This window comes from Leuresthes tenuis, unplaced genomic scaffold (genome assembly GCF_036924035.1).
Source record: "Leuresthes tenuis unplaced genomic scaffold, fLeuTen1.0.hap1 SCAF_7, whole genome shotgun sequence".
NCBI lineage: Eukaryota > Metazoa > Chordata > Actinopteri > Atheriniformes > Atherinopsidae > Leuresthes > Leuresthes tenuis.
In genome coordinates, this window is record NW_027325361.1 from 25,255,605 (window position 1) to 25,283,376 (window position 27,772).

Below are 27,772 nucleotides of genomic sequence, written 5' to 3' on the forward strand. Positions count from 1 at the left end.
TGGAGTGTGTCTTCTGAAGTCACATATAGGTTAGAGGCAGCATTTTAGGATTAAGCCAAAAATTAATTTATACCATGACACTGTGATCTTTTCTTAAACACACATTATATTGTATGACAATTGAGAAAATGTGTTTCAAGATATTAACTTTTTTTAATAAAACATTTTTAAAAACAGTAATTATCTGATTCCACAGTGTGGAACCCACATTGTTGGTGAATTCTGAGGAGGCTGCAGTGGCCACTGCTCCACACCATCGTGGGGTATTATATGCACCTCTTTTGTCTCTCTGGAAAATGTCAAGGTGTAATTGATATTTCTCACCGGGCCCTTTATCTCCGTGCCATGTTTCAGGTTCTCTGATCTGGGTTCACGCTGACCTTTACCAGTGCACTCTTTTCTCTCGCTTTTTTGGAACCCACACTGAAAATAGCTCAATAGGATTTCAGCGAGACAGTCTTCCTTTCCTTTTCCTACCTGCAGCCTCTTTGACGGCAGCTATTGAAGTTGAGATCCAACTTTTCAAAATGTTTGATCTAAGATTTACTCTGGGTGCTTTGTCCACCAGGGTCTAAAAATTCATGCCTCATGAAGTATGCTCCCACTACAGTTCATTGAGGTAATTGTGCTTTAAGTTATACCAACTCAGATGAAACAGAATAGGTTTCATTGGAATTGGCACTTAAAAAAAAATAGGTCAAGGACAGTAAAAGTTTGGCTCAGACATTGTGTCTGTTGAACCCAGTTATAGTTCTTTACTACAATAACATAGAGAATCACTGATTTTAATGAGGCTCATAGTATCTTAGTTGTGTCACTGGTGTGTTTTGCAGATCATTATCATATCACAACAGCAAAATCTTTAACCACAAATTCACTGATGGTTCTTCTGTCACTGTAACTGCTCACATCCACTTATATAAGGCAAATTGGGCAATTCATGTTGAAATCATCAATCACGATCTCATTTATAAATATATATACACTACATATATATATTTATAGATGAGTTATATCTATATATCACAGAATTAATAATACACACATGAACTATATAATTAAATAGTTGAATACATTTATAAAATTAAGAAAATGTTTGCAGAAGAAAAAACAGTGACACAATAATATCGATGCTGTTTCTAACACTCAGGTTGTTGTGAGAACATTACACTTCCTCACTAAGCAAGTTTTCATTACACTCAGAAAAAAACTAATTATTGAGTTAGTCAGACCAAAACCAGACTTAAAACACATATAAACATGTTAGTCCAACTGAAATTGATGAAACCAAGCTTCCAGATAAAGTGGTTGGGGGATCGAATCACCTGTGCGCATATACACTCAACTTGATTTGAATGGGCCGAAGTTCCATCTTTTTGCATCTTTCTGTGAAATCAGTAAATGTTTCTTATTTTATAAATAAATGTTTGTTAATACAGTCGACGGTTCAATAAAGCTACTCTCATTTACAGATTTTTCCATTTTCTTTAATCTGACAGTTTAACACATTGCAATTGTGATTGCGGCCCATTAAGATTATGTGTGAATAATAAAATCCTTTTTATTTCATAAACACAGCGTCATCTGACGAAATCACCAGTCAAGTAACTTAAAACATCAATGCAGTAAATTTGGCTATACTCAGAAGTTTGATGAGCTCCCTAAGAGAAAGTTAGAAACTGCAGAATGTCTTGTACGTTTTCTCGCATCATACTGTCGGACACTTTAATACTCCTTTTTCCTCCTATGCATGCATACTGGGACAAGGACGGTAGTCCAATTAAACAGTCAGATCAAGCTATAACTGTAACTCAACTCAACTGTGTATGTAACCATACTGACATGAGTTTTTTAGCTGAGGCAGTTCTGATTCTGGAGCCAGACATTGTTAGAGCATCAGCGACTACCAGATCTCAGTCGCACCTGTATGGGCGTTAACAGTATAGGGCACTAGAAGTCTAGTTTAGTGTTTCCCAACTCTGGTCCTCAAAGCCCTGCATGTTTTCCATGTCCCTGCTTTAACATACCTGATTTAAAAGAATGGGTCAGCTCTTTAAGCTGGGAAGAATGCTGATGAAGACCCATTATTTTGAAACAGGTGTGCTGAGGACCAGGGTTTGGAAACACTGGTCTGATGAATACAAAAGAACAGATCATCATCTCTCTGACTGGGGCGAAATACTTTGAATAGACCAATTTCACTCCTGATTTGAGTATAGTTGAGGTGGTTTAAACTAAGAAAATAATCTCTGTCTTTATTCATTCTACAATGATGCCATTGTAGTAGCAATTTACATAAATTACAGACGCTCACGTGGAAAACTGCACACAAAAGTAACTTGCTGGTAAAATTATACACTGAGTAGTTTGCTCCATAAACAATGTTTATTTTACTGCGTGCTAACTTTTTCAGTAATGTGAGACCTTTAGTAGAACTTGGAAAACTTCTTGCTTAGTGGCACAGATAAAAATTGTGGCTGGTAGAATGGAAAAAAATTAAAAAGAGGTAGAATAACCATTTTGCCTGACTTTGCATAGTAACTTAAAGTTGTCTGTGTTCATTTTAGGGATAGGAATGGGGCATCTTGGGGGGAAAAAAAACGGTGAAGACCCCTGCACCCAAAGTTGAGCACCAGGCAAGGTCTTTGGTAGTTAGCTAAATGCCTACAACCATGCTGCAGAAATTTTTTTAGGACCCCAAACCACTCATCATGCACAGTTCCAGATATAAATATGAGTTAAGCTTAGTCAGTCAACATTAGCTAATGCAAGGCTAATAAGTATAAAAACATTTTCAAAAACTGTGACCCCAAGGGCCATGGCACATTAATATCACCTTGCTTGCCCTATGGTAGGAGGGTCATCATATGGTGCAGGAAATGTGACAGTTTTAGACTTTTGAAAATCAATCAACTATTTATCTGGACAATGATAATGGGGCACTGGTAACTGAAAGGAGTGTGCCAAGTGTGCATGCAACTGGATCGATCTCCATTGAGAAAGGAAAACACACCAGACAAAGCAAACGATGGACAGAAAAGTGACAAGAGAGACTTTTCAAGAGAAGGACCATCATTCACACCTCCACAAAGCTTAACTGAAAGTGTACAAGGAATGTAGACTGATGCTTGTGCATGGGAAGCTTTGCATCAGTAGACCCAAAATGTGGTCTCACAAAAACCTGTGCAGCTTTCGCCATCAATCGAACATAGATAATATTCTTTCCTAACAGATAATCTAAAAGCATCAAAAGTATAACAGTGAGCATGTTCAATATCATCACTCTTATATAACCTTTTTTTGTGGTGAAAGATCAGCAAAGAGTACACAGTATGTAATGTCTGTCATCAAGGTTAACAGCTGAGAAGGTGCTATTTATCTTGTGCTCTTGGCCAATGCATACTCCTCCTTGACACTCAGTCCTTCTGTTTGAGCAGCCACTGCTATCTTCAACCCTCTTAGTAACACCATAGTGGGTAACTGGAAAGCTCCCACCTCTTTCCTGTGAGTTGTTCGTACCACAAGCAGACTGTGATGCATGCTCACTTGCTCCACCAGTCCTTATCTCTGGGCCATCTGCACACACTTTAACGGACATAGATTCTCTCTACTGCAGCATTTCTTCTGCACTGGTGACCTTTACCTCAGGACAGAAGAAATCCCTTATTCAGGGAGCTGTTGATGGGGAGCTTTGGCTCACTCGGCTGTTTGTTGAAGGAAATCTGAGGTGGTGGCTGGTGTGCCTATAAGTTGATGATATGATTCAGTAAGCATGTTCTCAGCAGAGGTGTTCTTGCATATTTAGATAAAAAATGCTGTTGGGATTATTTTTCCTTCTCTGGTCTTTCGCTGAGGTGTATCAGCTGGTTGCTAAACACTAACACCTGATCACGGTTGTAAACAATTAAGCCATAGCTTGACAGATCTCCAAGTACTGTAAATTATTTAAAATAAAAAGATAAGATCACACGTTGATTCATATGACCATACTTGTGATTAGTTAAAAGAAGATCAGTAAAAACAAGAATGGACCAAAAAAATAAATAAATAAATAAAGCATAACTTTTTTAAAATATTTGATTTGTTTTTACTCTGATCGAATCTCCTTTACTGAGAGAACATATTAGTTGAGATCAAATCACAATATTATCAAATGTGTATAGAAACAATATTGTTAACCATTCTCGTAATATCTCACTTATCATCACTAATATTAGATCACAATATCCCTAATGTAAGCTTTGATTGGTGATTGTTTTGTAACAGTGTTTGCTTTTCTCTGTGTCATGTAGAGAAATTTGATTTAAAAATGTAACCCTTTCTGACACTAACAGAGGGTCCTGCACATGTGACGATAGAGTCCAGGGATCCAAACTTTCAATGTCATGCCTTCTCTGTGTAAGCACTGACTTTGTCACCACACCACAGGCTAACAAGACAACCAGCCAGAGATAGAGAGGACGGATATAAAAAGCTGAGAGACAACTACTTGGCTTCATATTTAATTAGTGTATGGGTGAAAGGTTGGTATTTCTATGTGTAACTCTAAAGAGCTGAACTCATGACAACTTTTTTACCCCCCCAAGCATGAAAAGCTTTAGCATATTGGAAACTAATATTATTGTCTCTGAAAAGGATTAAATGAGTTGTCTGGGCAAAAGGATGACTTTTCATTGATGATGAGCTCTGAAACAGCCGCTAAATGGACACTGAGGTTAAAGTGTTTTCTTATATGCTGGCTTGACTTTAACAAATAAGTGCAGTGATATTATAATAGCTCTGGGATTAAATGGACCTTAAAGTTTGTCAAGTGCATTCCCATCAATATGGAACGACTCTACAATAGGTTTGTTGTAAGGAAAATGTGTCATTGTGGACTTCCATCATTTACAGCACCATATTGGAGCTGTTGCGTTGCACCAATGCTTAATATTTTCAATTTTATTTGCAGTGTTGTTCATCTACTAAAAATAACTTCATCTATATGTGATATTTCTTTTAGTTAACATGTACACATTTGTCATCACAATTTCACCAAGAGTGCAAACTTTCTGGCAGCAAAAATAAAAATCATCTTAATGAAATTAGATTCAATGAGGAACACAGACATGTACTTGTTTCAAAGCATGTGCAACTGCTGTTGTTCAATTCCACAAGCTGTCATTGTGTAGCTGCATTTGTAATCCCTTTTGAAATGCAAAAATGTGCTTTATATATGATTTGGTTGAATGCATCCAATTATGGCCTTTAATTCTGAAATGATTTGCTGTTGAAACACATTCCAGGCATGTGTTTTTTGACTAAAATTTCTTTCACTCTGTAATCTCACACTGAGCACGGAGCAAATGGGAAGCTACACAGACCGAAATGGGCTTTCATAACTTAAGTGAAAATCACCCAACCTCACACAAGTGTTAGCTGATGGCCTTGCAGTAGTGTGTCATTAGCATTCATTATAGTCCTATAAGCCAGAGTAATTACAGGCCCAAGTGCAGGGAGGAATAGCAGTTTACACTGCTAGTAATTTGATTTGCATCTACGCTAATAACTTCTTTTGTGTGTGTTTATGTGCCGTGTCAGAACACAAGTGCCATTTGGCTGCAGGCTGTATGAGGCAAAAAAAAAGCCTTTTAAATTCTAAGATTGAGTTGCCTTTGCTTTCAGCACTCAAAGCTCTCAATCTGCTAAAGCGTTCAGATTAGCGTGATCACAGAACAAGTGATACTGCATTTTCTGAAAGTAATTTTGATGGGCTTTGAAGGAAAAGTGGGGCAAGAAAGGAACAGGAAATATGATGGGTGCAGTTCAAGTTACTTGTAGAAGTTTTTTTGGTGGTATGATTTCAAATGTGTAATATAGGTCACTGAAATCTTATCATCACATCAAGCAACACATTGTTATTAGCTCTGCCACATTTTCTCCACAAAGACTGAGGTGTTTCTTTGTGTCATAATCTTCCTTTATGAAACCATTAAGGTAAAAGCTCATGTCGCCACAAGTTGCAGCACTTGAATTCCGTTCTGTGAGTGCAACAGGCCCTGAGGAAACTAATACTTGTGGTGTCTGGGCAGTGTCGTCAAAAGAGCAAGGCTCCCTCTTCTGATGACTGACTGAGAATAGAGGAGCATTCCCCAAAGCTGATGAGGTCACAGGGTTAAGACTATGCTTTTGTTATGGCACAATGACATCCTATTTACCTGGCGGGGTCCGGCTTTCTTCTCCATGCAACTGTGACCTCAGTGTGAAAACCAGACCTTTGTCTTCCTGACAAATAGAGGCTCTACGTTCTGATTCACTTGGTTACACCTCAGTGGCCACTAGTTGCGAAGCCTGCGGGCTTCTTATGTGGTCACAATGTGACAGCCTCCACTGAAGATATTTGTGCACCAGCTTTGCTTTCAGAGCTGTTATTTTGTCCACATTTACAGGAAAGCCTGAAATCCATTTATGCATCTATAGTCCTAAAAATCTTCTATACTTTAACCATACATAGAAAGAAAGACACAAATAAATAATCAGTTGCCTACAACTCAGCTTTTTAGCATCTTAAACTCTTTCTTTTCTTATTACAGCCTATAGCTGTTTTATTTCACTCACTCCTCGCCTGAATTTTCAGTCTTAGCAAGAGGTAAGCTGTTGCTAAAGCACTGAGAAGCCCGGTGTCTGTGACTGCAGCAGTGTGGATGTTAACAACTAACACTGCAGCATCAAAACACGAATGAACTCAAAGGGGTTTTGAAACTGAATCTGAGCAGAAATAAGAGTGCATATTGGATTGAAATTGGTTAGGTTGTAAGAAAATAACATCCAAATGAATCCTAAAGTTGCTCCCCTCAAGATGTAAATTAGTAACTGTTTGCTAGCAGTATCAAAATATTAACTTTATAAACTCACAACAATGTCTTTTCAACGCCGGGACACAGTGGACTGTGTGAGTAAACCTTTAAGACATTCTGCTGCTTCTAACTTTCTCTGTGTGAGAACATCATACGTATCAGTCAAGCTGAATTCAAAGCAAAGAAGTCTTTGAATTATTTAAATTTCGATTTTGTCAGATGACGCTGTGGTTATAAAATCAAGATTTTATTAGAGCAGAGCATCAGTTTTTAAATGATCTTGAGCTGACATATTGTTAGAATTTTACAGAAAGATGCAAAAAGATGGATCTTTGGAGCACGTGTGCCTTAGAGCATTGGAGTCGAGGTGTGCGTATACATGCAGGAGTGACATGTTCAACAACCACATTATCTTAGTATGTTCGTCCATTTTTGACAAGCTTGATTTTGTACGATTTCAGGCAGACATACACTTTTGCACACATTTTGAAAGTCTGATTTTGGCCCTTTGAAGATTTTTGCTAAATGAGGTGATGCCATAACCATCAATTGCCACCCACTCTGTCTTAATGCTATGCTAATTTATTGGCATTTAATGTTGAATGGAAAGAAAGTCATATTGTCAAAGTACATGTGTTCATTCATACCTTGACAAGTTCAGTTAATAACATAATGGAAACCTTCTACTTTTGGTTGGGTTTTAGCACACAAGTTCTTGAAATTCATACAGATTTATGTGGAACTTTAAATCAAGAATTGATTTAGTAACCTCTTATTGGAATCTGAGGACGTCAGTTATTATAGCCACCTGATAGCTAACCCCCCGGGGCCCTTCCTGTTCCGTTTACCCGCTCTCCTAATCCACCGCTAATGGCTAGCAATGGAGGCCTAGAGGAAGTGTGGTGTATGGAAATCCCTGCTGGAGTGAGAGTGTTGCGCTTGAGGAAGTACTCAGCGAAGCGCGCCAGAGTCAGCAACGGGACCCTCATACCATGTGCACTGCAGCGCTCAAGGTGACCCAGCAAGAAAAATGTACCAACTGCACACACTTGTGCACGCTCACACACAACGGACACAAGCTGTGCTGTAAAGAAGAAATCTTCCCTTTGGAAAATCTTCTAGATTTGTCACATTGTTGAATTTAATTTATTGAATGCCCTCAGTTGTTGTAGTAGTTATGAGTTCTGCTGTATTGTGACAAAAAAAAGGATATCTGAGACAGGAACTCTAAGTGAGACTTGACAGTGAGACAGAGACAAAACCCAAATATCAACAAAAAAAAAGAAGTATTCACAAACTGCAAACTGCTTCAGGCATTTAGAGTAATTGCAGAGAAGTGGTGGCAGAGATGTGATATGTTGATTCTACATAAATTGCAAATTAAATGTTTCAGGATTGCAGCTGTGTAATTTTCTTCTTCAACTGATAAGGGACTTTAAGGTTTATTCTTGCCATTTTTCTTGCAGTGCTTTGGCTTCGGCTTTGTTGGCCTTTGATTAATGACTTCTTGTCATTATTTCACAGGTCCAACTTTTTATATTGAATTATCATTGCACCCAAGTACAATGCTTTTGGAGAATGGTGTTGTTTCGCCTCATTGTTTTAGCCTGAGGGCCCAGGGTCATGTTTAGATGTGATTTGTTAGCGCCTGAGTGAGTGTTAGGGGTTCGAACTCTGACCCGGCTCATGCTGGTGTCAGCTCTGAACAATGATGGGGTGACAATGTAGACTGATATAGTGTGGTCGAGGCTGTTGCCGCAGGCCTTTGGTCTAACCTTTGGCCAGTGGTGCTGTCAGCACAGTAAAACATGAGCAAGAAGCTGCTTTTTGAGTTAACCCTGGTGCTTTCCTTTATTTAATTTCAGCCATTTGGGATTAAAACTAAAGCAACACAAATCATTTAGCACTTCATTACAAAATAAAGTCAACTGTCTGTTTCAGCTGACTGCTGCACAAACAAAATGTCATGCTGGACCTGTGTGTGTGCGTGTCTGAGTGTGTGCGTGTGTGTGTGTGTCTGTGTGTGAGTTGAAGAGTCAGTCTGCATGGGATAAACTTATGTGAGATTAACTTTGACGTCTACACTCTGAAAAATACCATATTAGGAATTTATTCCTCTGGAGTAAAGTATGTTTCACGTTGTCCCTGTTAGACCAAAATTAATGTAAGAATAGGATAGAAAAAAAGAGAGGTGCTAATCTCAATGAAGAGAATGGTAAAAAGAAGATTGATATTAATATCAAATCAGGGCCTGTGTGGGGAGAGGCAGCGTAGCGCGAAATGCTCAATCTAAACCTCTGGGATGTTGGTTGAGGGAGCACTAAATGTGGACTAACCTCCTTAACCCATCCACCAGGATCCTTTTTGCTGTAATAAATAATAGAGGATTGGTTGGGTCAAGCGAAGCACCAGTGGGTGCCCTCTCCTCCCACACAAGGTGTCCGTTTGCTGATCACCTCAGAACGACACAATACACAACGTGTCCCAGAGGCCTCAATCAATTATTGATGCTTGATGAGAGAGAAGCCAAGACAATCTCTTAACTTCAAACTTGTTGGTGATATGAAAGTGTGATTGAATGGTGTTGGTGTACGTGGCACACCCTCCAGGTTAATTGTGGTTAAGCATCATTTGTGTGCTCGCAGCATGATTGCTGCCCAGCACAGCTGAGATGAGGCTGACCCTGGAATAGGTGCTTTGAAATTGGTTCTGCGTGCAGATTTTGTCCTATTAAATAGTAAATTTATTTGAGCTCAATCTTGCAACTGTGTACGCTTGCTCAAAAACCACCCACTTCAGCTCACAACCAGTTTTGCTTTCCTTTTTTCTCCCTCCCTGTTCTCCCCAGCCCACTGTCGCAGAAACCAGCCGCTGCTTGATTTAGATGCTGAACAAACATGTACAGATCGAAAAAAACAACTCCCATGTAGTCTCATATTTCAGCCTAAATGCATGTAGTGTCCTAAACAGAGATTATCTGGGCTGCTGATCTTGATTGTCTTCCCTTTTTTGCGCTCCCAGGTGGCAGAGCGAGGTCCACATGTTTGCACAGGCACAGAGGCAGTCCCCTGGGGGCCAGTGCTACTTGCAACTAAACCCTCTGATGCTTCTGATCGCAGATCACACCGTGCGTCCGTGGGTTTGTGTTTATCTATCTATGCATACAACACACAGACACATCCACACACAGTGAAGGTACAGCTGATGGACTATATCACATGCCATTATGCCACGAAAAGAGAAAACAGATTGAGAAACAGATTGAGATAGCAGCAGGTTTGTAAGATCCTCATCTCATTCATAGAAACACAATTTTACCTGAAACTTGTGAGATAATCAAACATGAGACTTCATAATCTGGCACTTAGATATGATATTATGATAAAGTAATGTAACTATAAAATTGTATTAGATGCTTTGTCCTGTGAAAGCTGGTTGATTTGGATCCATGACAGTTGTTTATTGATGCCTCAGGGCCAGATGACAACATGATGAATAGGGAGGAAGTAATCAGAAGCACTCTTGACATGCACAGAAGATACACTCCCTGCTCTACAGTGGCTCTGTGACAGTGCCATTTAACAATTATACTTTATTAATCATGTTATTCTCAATAAAATGCACCATGTCAAGGAAAAAAAGAAACTACACAAATCTGAATTCTTCTCTTCAGATAATCAGAATTAATATCAATCAATGAAAGCGATGAAGAAAAGCCTTTTTCCCATCTTTATGGAGCCGTTGTGGTTTGTATGGTTAATATCGCTGCCCAAGGTTAAATACTTTTTTTTTTTGAGCTTTGACAATTAAGGAGAATTAAAGTCTGTTTTCTCCTCAACATAATTACAGGGTATAAGATGAGTCACAACGGAGCGCTTAAGATCCAACAATGGTGGAAAGGAAAAACTTGTTCATCCGATTGTGACTGTCAGAACATTGCCCTGTGGAGACAGGATGGAAACAAACAAGCAGGCAGGAAAAATAAATCCAAATTCATCTCCTTATTTCTCCCTTTCTTTTATATGAAATACAGATGTATTCAGTCCTGTGTCAGTCACTCTTTTTAACAAACGCTCGTCTTGGCAGTTGTTGTACAGTAAAGCTGTTCTTACTGCTCAGGCTGCTTTTTTCCTCAGAGACAGTGAAAGACTAAACGCCCTTTCTACCCCTCCAACTACCTTCCGGTAAATAGAAGGTCATCCAGTATTTAGGGTTGGCGAGAATGTGTTTTTTTTTTTTCCATGCCAAAGTGAAAGCGGCAACAGCGAGAGGTTGCTTGCCCTGTGGGAGGATTTGAAATATTTTGCAATCAGGAATGAATCAAACAGATAACAAGTGTTTAAGAATCTGTGAACCCTATGGAGTGCGTTCCCTTCCCTCTTATCTGATGCAACTATCGGTTGTCTTTTCTTTATCAGCCTACAGTATGAGATGCCACATAGCAGAAGCGGCACGTGTTGGGGGTGGAAAATGCTTGGCTGCAGTGCCCTCTTGTGGTGTCTGGTGAGTTGTTAAAACTTAGGTGAAGAGTGTCTTTGCAAAGAGGGCCTAATCATGCCTGAAGTTGAGTCCAACTCTAAAAAATTTGATCTCTCCCATTTGCGCCCTGCTAAAAAATCTGAAACATATATACTCAAAAGGGTAAAAAGCTCTTTTGAACATTTGATAAAAAATGAGGGAAAAAAGGGTGGAAAATCAGCGGGAAAAATAAAGAGAAAAGTGTTTTGGTCAAGTTTGAGGAGTTGAAGTTGCTGCCTCAGAGCCAAATCCTCACGCCTTGTTGGATTCTTTTTTTGCCTCCTGCCCAAATGAGCCCCTCTCTCTCTGCTACAGGGATGAGAGGACAGGAGATAGGATTATGCGATGACTTGTGTTTGTTGGATGATGAACAGGCCCTCGTTAGCAAGCACTTTAATGTGTGGACAGATAGTGCGCTCATTAGCTCTAGTAATGACCACTTCGCAGTGTGCTGCAGCTCTAATTGCATGTTTTGTTCTTTCTGAGGCTCCGGCGCCTCAGAGTGGAACACATCTCTCCCCTTTCCCTCCAAAAAACTCACCCGTCTTCTGTCCTCCTCCTCCATCATCTATCGCAGCTTGAGAATGTAGCATATTTGTGGTCATCGTCCTGTCTGAATGAGGCATGGTGGATTAGAAGCTCCAAAAATCATGTCGGCTAAATGGAACAGATGTGATTGGATGAAAAGCCCTGGTATTGTCCCTGTAGCTAGGGCAACTGAGGTTCCAACTCAATTGTACTTCTGTCGATTAATTCAGTTATGCAGCAGTAATAATTTTTGAAGATATTGAACGATATGATGGAGGACTAGAAATACGGAAAACTTAAGATCTCACCTTTTGATGCTGAAAAAAAATATGAGTAGCTTCCAGCATGAAAAGCCTTAATCATATCATATTTTCAGAACATAAAAGGCTCTCTCCTTTCCCCATTTTACTTCCTCTGCTGTAGTGATATGTCATGTCAGTCGTTATATTATGCACAAGTGCTGTCTATTTCATTGTGAATTCCAAATCGGGTGGGACATTTGATATGGAGGCTCAGAGGATTCTGATGCCCTTCTATTTTCCTTGATTTTGTTACCAGTGGGACATTTTTGCTTCCATATTCTTTCATGTCCCTCCCTTCTCTGAAAGTAAGTTGTTTATTCTCTATGATGACTATCTGCAGCACAGAAAATATCTTCTGAAAAGACTTCTGAGCAAATCTGTCTAGGCTTGGTCCCTTTTTAAATCTAAAGCTTGGGAAGAAGCCTACAATAGCTTAGACTCCTTGGAGGAGGCAGCTTTCTTTTACTCTTTCTCCATTCCCAGTCATCTCTGTGATACTTGTGAACACACAGCTTTATGACAAGGAGCTAACTTAAATCAATTTAAAACAGCTTTTGAAATGCTTTTCGATATGGCATTGTGTTTACTTGAAAAAGAATGAAAAGAAAATCTGAATTGTAACATCTGTCATATTGGGTGCCCCCCTCCTGTGCAGCTTTCGTCACACACACAATGAAGTATTGATCGATTCAAGTCCATTTAGGTTTTGAAATAAATATATATAAACGCATAATCTATCCAGGCTAGAAAGCACAGAAAGCAGGGAGAAAGAATTGCAGGGCCTGCAGGCAAACAAACGCATTAAAGACATTCAAAGCACAGAGGCAGCCAAGCTATGCTAAGCCAGCAGGATGATTCATTTAAGCACATCTCTGTAAGCACCGCAGTCATTGTTGCTCAGCCGTGTACACTGCAGTGAACAGCAGCTTTAAGTGGAAGAGAACTGCGGTGGTCATTCTTTGGAACGACAGAAAAAACTATCAAAGTTTAGCAAATAAAGAGCTGCTTGCTCAGTTCGTATGGTTGCTGTATTTCAGACCTGGGCTTGAATGCTTTCGCTCCCAAAAGAGGATCAAGTGCCTCTTGAAATCATAGCAGATAGTGACCATGAAAAAAAAGATCTCAGCCTCACGTTCCACATTATATCTCATAGACCATCAGCCTGGCTCACAATGCAACTCGAGACCCCTTAAAGTGACATCTTAGTACGAACAGAGCAGCAGAATTGCACTGAAATACCTCTTTGCAGAAGCTAACCTGAGCTACAAGCAAATCCTTTTAATCCAGTACAGTATACTTAAGGACTGACCATTGGTAAACCCCAGAGAAGAGAGAAGTATTAATAAGCTGTCACAAGGCTTACTCATTCTGTGATTTCCACAGACACTTAACTGCCATGGTGAGAGGCAGGGGAGGGCTTGGGGATGAGTGCTCACCCCTGATCTTTACCCCTCTTAAAGCAGTAGGGAAAATGGAGGCAGGCAGGGGATTATGGAGTGCAGTAATTGTGGAGAGGTGTTGGAGTCAGGATGCTGCGTTTCTGCTGGATTAAGACAAGAAGACAGGCTAATCTTGGATTGGGAGAGGAGACACAAGGGTCGGGGTTGTTCTGGAGCCCTGAGGCCATTTGGAAAGCTTAAGTGGCAAAAAAAAAGAAAAGAAAAAAAGGACTTAAAAAAAAGACTACAGACTTTTAGCATATTAAATGCTGTCATTCAGCACCACAGACATTTTGCAATGAAGAATAACATTCTCGTGTGTAACGTTAGAAAAGGAGGAGATTTGGGGAATAGTGACTTCTTTCTGCTGACATTCAGCAGCCCTTGATGCTTATTAGCAGTAATAATCATGATGGAAAGTGCAAATTGCATTTTTCCTTTTCTTCTTCATTTTCCCCTCTCTTTGCCTTGCGTCTGGATGCTTTTGTGCTGCCACAGTCCCCAGTGCTTCCTCACTCCAGTTTGTTGTTGTGCCTCCATTGTCTCCCTGAGGGGAGGTGACCCCGTGTCTGCTGGTTGTATCAGCAGCCCTGCATTGTACTCGGGGGGGGATTTAGACTCTCAAAGCATCTTCCCGCTGCAGCTTTCCCAGCAAACACCCAAAGTGGTATCTCGCCTTTTCTCTCGCTCAGACATTAATCTTGCTCTACCCCTCTACATCAAAAATGCTTGTATTGTCAGGGACCGCTAATGTTTGCCTCCTATTCACTATATATACACATATATGTATTTTTGTGTCTGAGGGAATCAGTTGAATGCATTGTTCCCAAATCATTGTAATATCTATTTAGAGTGGCAACAGCACTGGCTGCCGATGCTCAGTATTCATGGAGCATAAACCAGCCTTAAGACTTAGAAAAGCTGAAAGGGCTTATCCCTATATTCTTAAACTCCCTTCTTTTATGTTGGTCTTAGGCATTAAGGATAGGATTGTGAATAGCAATTGTTCAACTGCTGCACTGAGAGTGAGTGTGTATACGTGGGTGGGGGTGTTTTATACCCTGGCAAAATCCTTTCCTTTTCTCCCATTTTTTTCAACTGTAAATATTAACTGTGTTCTTAACTCTTAACGGTGTATGGGACACAGTAACGTGCTTTTAAGGATATATTATGTGAAAGATTTTCCACTGCATACACTGCTGCTTGAAATAAGAAAAAGCTATTTTATGGAGCCTGAAAACAAATTTGCTACGGCAGAAGAAAAAGAAGAGGAGGGAAAAAAAATAGATAGAACTTTGCAACATCAAGTCGTCAGCAAACAATGAGAGAGAGATCTCAAAGGGGCCGGGCAAATCTTTAAAAGGGAAAAAAAAGATGATTGCATTCCGGTTTTATTTATTTTATTCTTCTGTTTTTTTTTCTTGCGTCGCTGTGTTTCAAATCCATGCTCAGGCTTTCTTCAGAAAGTGTGTAGTGCTAATGCATTTCAAAAGCCCTTTTTCAAAGCACAATAGAATATTGCCACAGAAGTTTAGTGGTTCCGCTAAAGAAAGTGGCTCAGTCATTGAAAGCTGTACTGCATTGTGCTGGCGCCTAAGACATTCTTGCTGAAAAGTCGCCATCATTTCTCACTTTTCAAAGCCGTAGTTAAAAGGTTGTCGTAAAAGCTTACATATTTATATGCTGCTTTATCACCTCTTATAATAATTACCATTGTCAATCTAATTGTTTGGGACATTACAGAGTAGCAAAATAAGATTGTGTGTATAAAACAAAGCACAATTCTCAAGTAGTTGTGCACAAAGACCGTCCTTTAGGCCAGGTCTTGACATAATCTAAGTATACATGACCAATATAAACATGTTTCAATCCAATTAATTTAGGTGTTAGAGCAGATTTGGGCAAATCATCATGTTATATGAAGGGCAGTCAACTGTGTATAATCAAAACAGAGGGTGGCACTTAAGGGATTGTGACAGCTGCAGTCGCTCCTGTTTATATCAAATAAGACCTTCTGAAACCTTAAGGATGAGTTAGCATGAAACAAATTGCTCCTAATTGTCAGGAGGATAAATTGTGACTGTGAGCGTTTGTAATTCTGTCAGCGACCATTCACCCCTCATCTCCATTCATCTGGACCCAAGCACTTTAATTGAGAGGGTCTGGGCTGGCTGAGTGAATTGGTAATAGAAATAAGGACCCAGTGTGGATATTTTAATCAGCATTGACTTCTGTACTGGGGCAGAGATGAGCAAGCGCACCATGGAGCAGGCCATCCATCTCCTGAGCCTCAGGTGGATATGGAGGCTTCTTCTTTAATGTAGTGACATCACTGGATGTGACTTTCACTTGGAGTGAGGAGGGGACTTGTGGCCCAGTACTGATGATTATTGAGATTTATGTTCCCTGTCGAAAACAATAAAGTTCCCTCCTCGCATCCCCTAGGACATAGAGATCCTGACTGTAAGAAGCAAAAGTATTTTTATTTTTGGTTTTATGGGCTTTATTACACTTTGGCAAAACAAATTGTATGAGTCTGAATGCAATGCACTATTAATTAAACCATACAGACCTATTTTGTAGTTGAATTAACTGATATCTTCATGTTCTGCTACAATAACACATGGTAAGTTATTCAAAGAAATAGCATGAAGCCTTGACCCTCACAGTGAGAAAGCCACGTGGCTCCGTTATGCTGTGAGGCATTTCGCTGGCATGGTTTGGCTCTGCTTGTTCCCTTAGAGAAAGATGTCACTGCATATCAATACAAAATTACATTATTATCCTAATGGGAGTGGTCTTTTCCAAGAGGACAATGCATCCATGCATATGAAATGAGGGGTCACTAACTGGTTTGATAAGTATTAACATAATGTGAGTTCTATGCTGTGGCCTTCACAGTCCCAAGAACTATGACAGATCTATGGGACATTTATAGAAAACTTCAAATAAGTGAATATGTGTTGAAAGAATGGTGTTGTATATCTTTCCAACTGAGTTTAAGAGACTTGTGTAATCAATACTATAACACATGGAAGCAACGCTTGTGACACATGATGACTTATATCTTTCTAATTAATTTGATTTTGGTTTGTACCCCAGTTTTATATATCATTGCTCTCACCATGCTTCATTATCATAACAACATATTTATTGTATTAAAAAAAACACAAGAAATATGACAGTAGTAAGTATTAGGTAGTGCTACTTTTTTTAAATTTTTGAGAAGTTGGGTGAGTAATGTAAATGTAAATCTGGGGTGATGAAGTATAAAGATTTTGCTTATCCCAGCGTAGCATAATGACCAGAGCTTGGATGAAACTGCTAGTCTAAAGATGAAACTGATCAAAGCATTGCATCGTTTTCTTCAGGTCAACCTGAAAGTAATGTGGTCACATTTAGACATATAGAATATAGAAATGTGATTTATCATACATTTGGGATTTCAAGAGCTGTTTTTTTTTTTAAGTTTTTTTTTTTTGTTCGTTGCTAAGATTTGGACAGCTAGGTTAGCGTCCCAGTTAGTATTTTAAAATGTGTCTCATGAATTGGAAGAAAGACCTCTTGCATTGTTTTACTTAAATGTATTTTTTTCATGAACAATTTTCTTTGCAGTGTTATCTGGATACATAAATTCTAATCAATGATTCTGGACCTTACTATTCAAAAGTTTATGCCTTGTTTGTTTTCTCCATTTGACAACTCAGATGTAGAGCTGTTAAAGCTACTATTCTATTCTATTCTATTCTATTCTATTCTATTCTATTCTATTCTATTGTAAATATAGTGTGAGGAAATGTAAGCCAGGTCAGACGTTTCTCTGTTCTATGCTCATGTTGCTTCTTCTGGTTGTAGTTACAATCGCAGTTGACAACCAAGAGTTTTAGTATATCATTTTGAACAAGAAACAAACACATTTCAATGACTCGCTGGATCTTTGAAGTTTAAAATAGGTTATGAGAACTAGAACCATAACCTACCACAACTAGCACTGCTCAAAACTGGATGTATAAGTGCTAATCGTTCCCTACCTGTCTGCATTATTATTACACTTAAAAGCTGAAGCCCTTGTCTGTATAAAACACATACTGTAGTAGTTCAGCAATAGGGCAATTGGAATATTTATAAAATTGGACAATAGGGAATAGACCAGAATGTGAGTCTATTTATTTGGCTTGGGGATATTTGGAGTGGCTGGGACATGCTAACTTCTGCATATTCTAATTTGTCCTTGTCATGTTTATCATTAATCTTTGGCCCTGGTATGCTTGAGAAATTTTGAATTTGTTGAGATGTCCCCTGGGAGAACTAAAGACATTCTCCATATGATAATGGCATTACACCCACCTCTGTAAAAATGTGTCATATATAAATTATACATTATCATTGGCTACATGCATTATATGACAGTACTCAGTTGGGGGCAAAACACTTGAATGTGTCACTTAAAATTGATTTTCACATTCACTGGGCATAATCAGTTCAGTCACCTCTCAAAGCTCAAGTGTGGTCTTTGATTATGTCTGAATTATATATTCATTCAGACAGTAATAAGATTCCTTATAACCCAATGACACGTTAATACAATAGTTGGATTTTATCTAGCTTTATACAACTAGTTTACTTTTACGTGTTGGACAATTTAACAACAATGGAGGTTGTTGGTAACATCAACACAGATCCTGTTTGAGATGATATAGGCATCCTTTTCCTCAATCTTTAATTTGACAAAAGTATAATCTCTTATGGGCTGTCGCTTGGCCAAACTCAGCAATCAAACGATACAGAGCAGCACTATTAATATTAGTGGGCATTATTCACCATTATCCCTCCACAAATACACTTCTTAAATGTAGTAGGCTCATCAATCACAAGCTTTGTTAACTATTGATTGTTTTAACCAAGTGGAATCATGAGATTAAGGGCAAATGATTAATCATGAGAGTTTCTCCAGTTGTTGTTTCATCACAAGGAAGGAGCTTTTTTTTCTTTTCTTGTTGTGTTTAATGTTACTTTTGCTGGGAGGCTGCTGGCTGGGTGAATCAGAGGATTCATTTTAGTGTGGTTAGGAAGAAAAGAAGAGCAGAGACATGCTGCTGGCAGAGATGAATTAGAGCTGTGGAAAGCACTCTCAGATACTAGCAGGTGACATTTTTCGTCTTGGCTCTCTGTTCCCACTCTCCCATTTTCTCTCTACCAAAAAGGGAACAGAGGGTAAAAAGGGTTGTATTGTACAAAATGGGACAAAGTATAAAACATATTCAAAGAAAGTATGAAATTCCCAACTTCAGAAAGCCATTTAGATCATCCATCTGAGTGACGTAAGGGAAAATAATATACTTGACCCCTTTGTCTGTACACTTTGAGAAGTTTGTTATAATGGCAAGCCCTGTAATAATTCACTGTACCTCATGTATATTAAGTAGAAATTCACTGGCTTTTATGATAAATTGCTAGGGTAACGCCAGGACACCTCTTTTGCATTTCAATGCAAGAGAGTGTCAGATTCTTATTTCATTACCGGGGCGACACATTAGCTGATGGATTTTAATTTTCTCCCCCCCCTCCCACAAGCAAGGATCCACAGAGACCAGGCCGAAACAGAAAAGGTTTGACTATGTGCGTAGGTGAAAAATGAAATAAAAAAAATACAAATCAGTGTCAAGAACCTTTTTTGCAATTTTGAGGCCATCACTGGAAAGAAGAAGAAGAAAGTCACTTTGTGTTCCTCTGCATACCTTTGCCAATTGCCTGTCCAGAGTGTGAAACGATGTGGAGCTACCATGCTGACTGGACTGAAAATCAAGGTTTAATTCATACAGTGATATAAATCTGGATGTGGTTGAATCTAAGACATGCTGAGCAGGGGCAAATGTAGCGCTGACGTGAAAGTGTAGCCTTCTCAGCAGGTCACACAACAGGGGCTGAGCTGCTCCTCAGCCCTCTCTGCCCTGACTTTAAAGGTAAAATCTATGCTGAGGGATTCTTTTTTCTCTGTTACAGGAGGGGAGAGAACAAAACACAGGTGCCAAAAGCAATTATCAAATTACCTAAGCGTTCTCTTTAATCTGTTTGTAGCACATTCAGGTAATAAGGCAATGAAGTATTTAATGTACCCTTTGTTGGAGTAATAATTACCACCACTTCAGTTTTCAGAGGCAAAAGAATTAACAAAACTAGGTCACTATGAAACCTTTGCTGAAACTTCTCTTTGTGGTTTTGGTGGAATGTAATGGAAGGCACAACCTACACCAAAGTCCTTAGGTTGCATTTCAACCCCAGTTATGTGCTTGCATCTTTATTTGACTTAGAGACTATACCAAGGTAACCCTTTCATTTCTACTTAAAAAAATAAACATCTATTCTATTCCTGTCTACCTACCCACAGTTAAGACAGCTTAAGGAAAAAACAAAAAAAATGATAAGGGCCTGTAAAACTGGTGATGCTGTTAAGCTTTATATAACCTACGTTGCAGCCTGCTACACTGTAGTTTCCTCATTTGTTGATAAGCACCTCTCATGAAATGTATCGACACATGGCCACACAGAACACATACAGCTTTGCACACATAGCTCTGTGAAACAAACATTTTAAATGTGACAGGTAATCTACAGCTAATCTGCCTGCACATTATTTGTTGTTTTTTTCTTGATTTCGAGACTCTTACTGGCCACTTCTTCTAATTGAAGAGAATGTTGTTCAATGTGCTAGCGGTTCACTTTCTCACAGAACTGGACTTGATACTTCCAGTAACGCTATCGTTTTAAGCAGCAACATAGAAACTTAGCTAGCACAAGGTAGCACTCACTGACTCAGACACATTGTTACCATGATAGAGAGACTTTGCCAAAGCCTCTGCGCTAATCTAACAAAGAATCAGAAATCAGTTTGTAATCTTCCGTATGGATCGTTTGCATTAAAACAAAGTAATTTGGGGACAGAAGTTTCTTTGGCAGCCCTACACTCAGCTCTCCTTTGCCATTTTCGTTGTCTTCCATTTGTCAACTTGACCTCTGCCTTTGATGTTATCTGTCATTTCTTTAATACATAACGAATTAAGGAAACAGTTACTTGAAATCGTTGAAATCGCAATTTTTTTCATCACTTTCTCCTGCTATTTGAAAACCGTAATTTCAATTTTTATCAGTCTAGACTAAGTAGAACCCATAGCTGCAGATTTAAAACTTGAGGCTTTCACCTGGTCTTCCTGTACGATGACTGCGAACGAACCACTGCCTGAAAAAAATGAATTAACTTGTGGTGTAGACTGTAGTCTGAAAGTTTAATTTCTCTCGGCCTAAATGTTTCTTCCCGTTCAGTCATGCTTAACAGTATGTTTCAACTTTAAATGAATGTGTTCCTAAGATCACTATGTCAACTACTTGTAGCAACAGAAGTTTTTACATGTGTCAATGAAAAGTATACTGAATATCTGTGTAAATGTTTCTTTTTATCATAATATCCCAAAAACAGTCCTCACTTCTGTGAACAGATGTGAACTTTACAAGAAGTAGAGACTATAATGATCCGTGGACAAAAACACTGAAGTGGGCTGCAATTTTTTCTTGTTGGTCCATATTTGATTTAATTTTGCAAAAGGAAGTTTACAGAATCAGTTCTTTATTTCTTCCTGCTTTGTTCCCTGTATGCATAAAAACTTCATTGTTCATTTACTCTGAAACTGAGGATATCTTAAATTTCTCCACTCTCTGGTGACGAACTGGTAATTCACAGGCATCCATCTGTTGTGCATTAAACTATCTGTCATTTGTGCATACACTAGATGTGTATCCATTCTACAGGCCAGGGGGTGAACCATTAACATTTGAAAAGTCATCACTATCGAAGACTTTAGTTCAGTTGTCAGTTGCTGTGGCATCATGAGTTGTAACTTAACGGTAAAAAAATAACAGTTTTAGAAAGCCTGATGAGATCATAAAACCCAATCTTGGTATTTAAATAGCAGTATACGGTATTTCTTGCACACATACTGTGCTCCAATCCATAAACATCTGGCTGATGCTCCCTTTTCATCAGAATGCCTTGCTACTTGAACATTTAACACAAACCTTGTTGATGTTCGTATCGGAGTGTCTTCAATTATGTCTCTCGCTCATAAAGCTGAATGTAGCTTTCCATGATCAGGGTGTGAATCACAGATCTTCCGTTCTATGGGCTGCTACAGTATAGCAACACCAAACTAGCAATTGTACAGGAACATATATAACCATGTTAGTGAGGACAGGGCCCAGATAATGCGGTTGGGGGTTGAAATACTCCTGCATGGAGAGTATAAGCTAAACTAGACCCAAACAGGCTTTGGCGCTCAGCGCATGCTCCACAGTTCCTATCCCTGACTTTTACCCAGAAATAACAGAAGATGGCAATACACAGAACGAGAAGAAGCCAATAACAAGGGATAACATGCTTTTTCTCTAATTCACTGCTTCACATTTTGCTGTGAGCTAAATTGTTTGTAAGTTGTTTTGGACCACAGCGTAATGGGTCACCTGGAAAAAGCCCAATAGAAAACATGCTGACGGGAGGCATTTTGTTACGTAGAGTCATGCCATCGAGCATTCTTCAGCCAATAATGCAATTCCCCTCCCATGTTTGTCGATGGAAAAATATGAACTGTATATTAAATCAATTGATTTGTGACACAATTTTCTCAGAATTTTTCTTTTTCATGCTACAACAGACAAAAATATCTCCACAGAGCAACACAGTGCCACAACATTTCATGAAATAGTCACAAATTGACTGTTGCATCACATCTAAAATTCAAATAAGTTTGCATTTGGAAGTCAGAGGGACTGGAGTATGGTTACACCTGGAACTCGCAAATAGGAAAGTCAAGATGGAGTCCATCCTGAACACTAGTACCTTAAAGTAACTTTAAAATGTAATTTTTGTTTCCTTGTGCTTGCACTTGCTATTATGGAGTTGTTTTACACATTACAAGCTACTTGATAATGATTAGGTATTAACAATTAAGGGGTTAAAGTTAGAAAAGCAGCATGGTTTGCATTAAAATGGCCCTGTAATACTGTAACACATCACATCAAAACACACACAATGCACCCACAAAGCAGATGTCCCACTGAAACACTTTAGTTTGAACATTGAACTGGATGGCCCCAAAAAAAGAAAGATTTTGTCTCTATCAGCATGAATATAAACTATTCTGTTATGTGACTATTTTAAGTTTTTCTGTGAGGCTGGACTGGTGTCAGTGGTCCAATTAAATGGTTAGGTTGAACTCTAACCAACTCAAGCATGCATGCAAATTAACTAATTGTGACATTTTTATTTACTGGTGCTTAAATCTTTATTTGAGACATGAATCTAGGTTTCAATGTCCAACAGGGTAGTGGGTCATCGTCAGCTTTAACTGTATTTAGCTGCAGTGTTTGTCCTAAACCAGCTCTGCATGTTGAATACACTCATAGCCAGCAGCACAGGAGCAGCAATGCAGTCTTTCTGCCTCGCACTTATATTCACTCTGTGACAACAAGAACCACTCTCATTTCATACCCAGTCTCCCGTCTGTGAAGTGTCTTCCTACCATCCATTGTCACCGTATTAACCGTAGGCTAGCATAAAAGTAATTGGAAACTGATGCGAGCCAAAGCTTCAATTAATGCACCACCAAAGTCCCCGTTCTGTGTAATCGGCAATAATGGTTTCATGTTTGGGAGGGCGTTTGGTCACTCGCATTCAGCTCTCACCTCGTGACAGAGACTGTTAAACCCTGCTCAAAATCCCTACTCCACAGTAATCTCCGTTTCAGTCATTTTCCTTCTTTCTCCATCTCCGATGACAGCTCCAGTGTCTTCGTTTTGCTTGCAGTCAGATCGTGCGCCCAACTGAACAGGAGGTGTAATTGACTACTGACAACTCGGCGACAGGATTCTTAATTATTACTCTAGGGTATGGTGGCTGGCTGGCCTGGGTTCAGCTCTCTTACTGAGTATGCTAACAGAGTCATTTCTCCTCTTCTCTGTGAATATTGAAATATGATTTTGTTCGCTGCATTTCAGCATCAGACCCAGAGACTTTGAATTTAGGGGGTGATTGCAAATTCAATGCATGTGCTGTTGGTTTAATACTGAACATATATTACACAAGTGCACTGCAAGCTATAGTGCTGCTCCTGCAACTGAGTGCATTAACAAGATATTATAGCTGTCCATTGAGAATTACTAATCAGATGAGCACGTTTTAATAGTGACTGTTAAAAGAAATATTTTTTTCATGCTCCAAACATGAGACTACATCTTACCTTTTGTTTAGTTTGCCTTTGTATGTCAATACCTCATCTGCCCTTAAAGAGATAAGACATTACACTGCTGGTACTAGTGGTGCACAAGAGCATAATTCCTTTGGTCTTTGCCTGTTTGTGCCTGTGCTGGGCCTGCTCAGTGTGATAGAGAAGAGTAAAGAGGGTGAGCATTGCTTTGTGCTGCAGTCTGTATCTTTTGTGCGGGTGGATATGGAAGAGGGCGTGAAACAATTGGACAAAATGGCCCTAATGTGCTTAAAGAATCTTCTGTCTTTAATCAAAGCTCACACACATGCACCACAAAGGCAGACAGAGCAAACCCAATTCTCCGCTGCTTCCACTGAGTGACTGTTCTTTTTCTCTTCTCCTGGCTCCCTGGCTAGAAATCAGGATCAGGTTTGCTTTGTGTCTGTGTATATATGTGTGTGTGTATGTTTGTGTTTTTGTAAAAAAATGTTTTCCAACTGTCATTCTTACAGATTCTTTGCCTAATCTCTTAAGCATTAGACAACAGGGATTTGGCTTTAATACAAGACAGCAAACTTTGTGTTGTACAGTACTTCCTTTTGTTCAATCACTCGATCCATTCAGTAGTCACCTTTGGCTTCTTCTTTTGCCCAAAGGTGCAGTAGCTGGGATGCAGAGGAAATACAGCTAAGATTAAAGACTAAACTGAGCCTAAGCAAAGTAAGCTTCTCTCACAGACAGGGATAGCCAGTTTTATTTAGCAAACATGACTTAACACATCCAAAGTGTTCCAGCAATTCCTGGTTTGATTACAATCTTACATCAGTTATCCACATTTTGTCAGCAAAAAAAAAAACATTGAGATTTGCCCCAAACATTGTGGATCAGTAAAGAGTTGCCAAATCTTTGCTGGTCTAGAATTAGAAATCTTACATATTTGTCACAATTATAAGAAAACAAAGTTAATTTTGATACTCAGACATACACACAAGTGTATAACAAAGGTTTTTACAAAGTTTTGGAAAAGTTTATATGAAAGATTATTTTACAGAAGTATTACTGTTACTGTCCACCAAGGTTCGGCATGAAACACTTGAAAAGCGGAGAGACACTTGGTCCTGTTAGAGATGTGCAGATTAGGTAGTGCAACTTCACTGTAGCAAGAAGGTAGCCATGTTGAAGACATTATTTAGAAATGATATATGTCTGTAAGCAGGTATCCCCGACTTCAGAGTATAATATGTCTGCTATGATCATAAGCTCAGTTTCTTTCCTAAAGTGTTTAAAGTTTTTTTAAGTATTTTATAAGGAAATAAAAGGTTAATTTATATGCATTCCCACCCAATCCTAGGGTTGTGCATTGAGATAAGCAATGATCATTTTCTAGCCAGAGCTGCACAACAGGAGTAATGCGATGCCATCATTAGAGGAGAGCCAATCAAACTTAAACTGAAAGAAACAAAAAATAAATTAATCTAAATTTAAATCTAAATCTAAATCCTGATGGCAGAAAAACTACAAATGAAGCTTTGTCCTACTAGAAAGAGTTCTAGTATTAGATCTGAGTACATGCAAAATGAAGATGTCATTAAAACTGATGGATGTAAATGCGACTATTGTAAATTAGATAAGAATATCCAGTATGTGTGTATAATGTGAGAGTATAAAGGAGATAAGTGCATTTACAGTATCTGCAGGAGACTTTATTAGCAAAACAGTCTTTTTAAATGTATTTGGGATTTGTTTATGATCAGAAGGCCAGGTCAGGCAGTTCCAGTGATTACAGCCTGGCCCATTGACATAACATTTCTTTATTCTTGGTTCGGAACATTTATCGTTGTTAAAAGATCAAGAGAGTGTTCAGAAAAAGCCGCTCATCTCATCTGTAATTTGATGATGAAATAGATGGTAATAAAGGGGGAGAAAAGGAAGCATACCTGGGAATGTAAAAAGCACGATGGTTGCTTCATGACCGCTTCTCTTGCCCTTAGTGTAACATTCAGGGGAAGAGTGGCCCTTTGTTATCACCCCCCTTTCCCTGGCAATTATCACAAACTCCACTTCCCCTGCCCTCCGGATCCCAGAGAACTGAGCGGCCGGAGTGGGAGAATAGCTACATTTATAATTTTTTGCTTCTCTTTCCATAGATTAATTTTCTAGGAAGCCCTGTCACTGCTGTGCAGGAAGACGAAGGGAGAGAGGAGTGGAGTGTAAAGGGAGAGAAATGGGTGGGGGGGCGGTTAGAGAGATTGGGGCTACAGTGCTCAAGTCTTCTCGCTTTTTCGTTTCCTTTTTTCTTTTCCTTGACAGATCATTTTCCATGCAGGGGTATCAGGGGGTCTGGCCGATAATTGGCATGCAGATTGCAGCTGATGGCGTCCCGCTACGGAAGAAAAGAACTGGCTAGTTAGAATAATGAGCCAGCCTGCCTGATGGATGGGCGAGGGAGGAGGTCATACAAAATATTTCAGACACAATTCCTAACCACCCCCACCTCCCCCTTGCTACCTGCACCTCCCATTTTTATTTTTCTATTTTTCACAAAGCCTGATATTTCATTATTTCCCTTCTAGGGCAAAGAAAGCATCCCATCTCCCTCTTTCAATTCCTCTCCTTTTATTTGTACTTTTTTTCTTCCAAACCTCAGTATGAGCTCTTCCTTTTCCTTGGATAGCATATCGTGACAGCACAGTTTTAGAGGTACGCAGAGCCACTAAAATGTCACAACTCATTAGGAGCCTGACACCCTTTAGAGACTTAAGTGTTTTAATTACAGTAAAGGAGTTAATTACTGGCCTCTCAGTGGATTTCAGCTTCTCATCCTCTGTTAGCTAGGTTGGAACACATGAAGAAGGCCAAAGTATTAGAGAAATAAGACTGGCGTGCTCAGCATTGTAAGAAATTAACTGTTTGCACATTATCAGAGTGTATACCAATTTGAAAATAAACCTTTCTACACTCAAAACCAGACCGTAATAGATCTTAACCCCAAAACAGAGCAGGAACTTAAGAAGGTTAGCTTAAGAAGAGGGGGTTAAAGCTTTGAGGCTGGTTTGCCCAAATTAATGTTTATAAGATTGATTTACTTTTCACTGCTAATGAAAATTATTTTACATTTAAATCCTAAAGATTCAAGAGAGAGCTCCAGACCTTTAGGGATATAGATGAAATGGTTACTTATAGCTAATGTTAACCAAACTATTTTTTAGATAACAGTACTTATATTGTGTATAACAACCAGCTCATTTTGTATTCTTTGCTCACTTATGATGTGTATTAATATAGTTCAATTCTTATTAAAGCTGCTGTCATCCAAATATTTTTTGCTGTCTCTGTTGCCAGACAGCAAAACAAGTGTTAAACTGTGACTGAAAATTAGCCCCTTGAGTCAGCATGTCAACTGCAGTCATCACAGAAGCATTTTAAGATTTCTGCTTTGCTCCATTAATAGTGAATAAAAACAAAAAGTAAAAAAAATCACCTTCCAAATAATTTAAAGACAACATTTGGGCAGGGATTTCGGATAAATTTATATGCTCAATGCTCTCCTTGAAAAAAGTTAGAAGCAACAGAATGTCTTCTCAGGCAGTCCACAGCCTCCTAATCATCTGAGACGTAGGAACATTTCGCTTTAGCCAAGACCATCAGTGCCTATCTCATCAATTGGTTCTGTGGTTTTTGTGGTGTCTTGCTTTGGAAGCATCACATGTCCAATCTGAAATTTCTGTTGCATAATGATGTTCTCATTTAGCTTAGCAGACATGTGCTTAGAGCTTTTTAGGGCAGCATTGTATTAAAACATCAAAGAGCATTTATCAGCCATTATGAATACATGAGTTACATTTGCATCTGTAAAATCAAAATAAATTAAGTATGTCCTCTTTGCTTTATGCAAA

The 27,772-nt window shown here is 39.0% G+C and overlaps 2 protein-coding genes across 2 annotated transcripts in view; both read left to right on the top strand.

Annotated features, from left to right (window-relative positions):
• dtymk (deoxythymidylate kinase (thymidylate kinase)) overlaps positions 1 to 27,772 on the top strand; it is a 284,610-nt gene that overhangs the window by 248,661 nt on the left and 8,177 nt on the right. The window lies entirely within an intron of this gene.
• Positions 7,707 to 27,772, top strand: part of LOC140311391 (claudin-18-like) — a 35,353-nt gene continuing 15,287 nt past the window's right edge. The window contains 2 exon segments of the mRNA XM_072388767.1: positions 7,707 to 7,849; positions 9,858 to 9,975. Coding sequence (XP_072244868.1) covers positions 7,707 to 7,849; positions 9,858 to 9,975 — 261 coding nt within the window.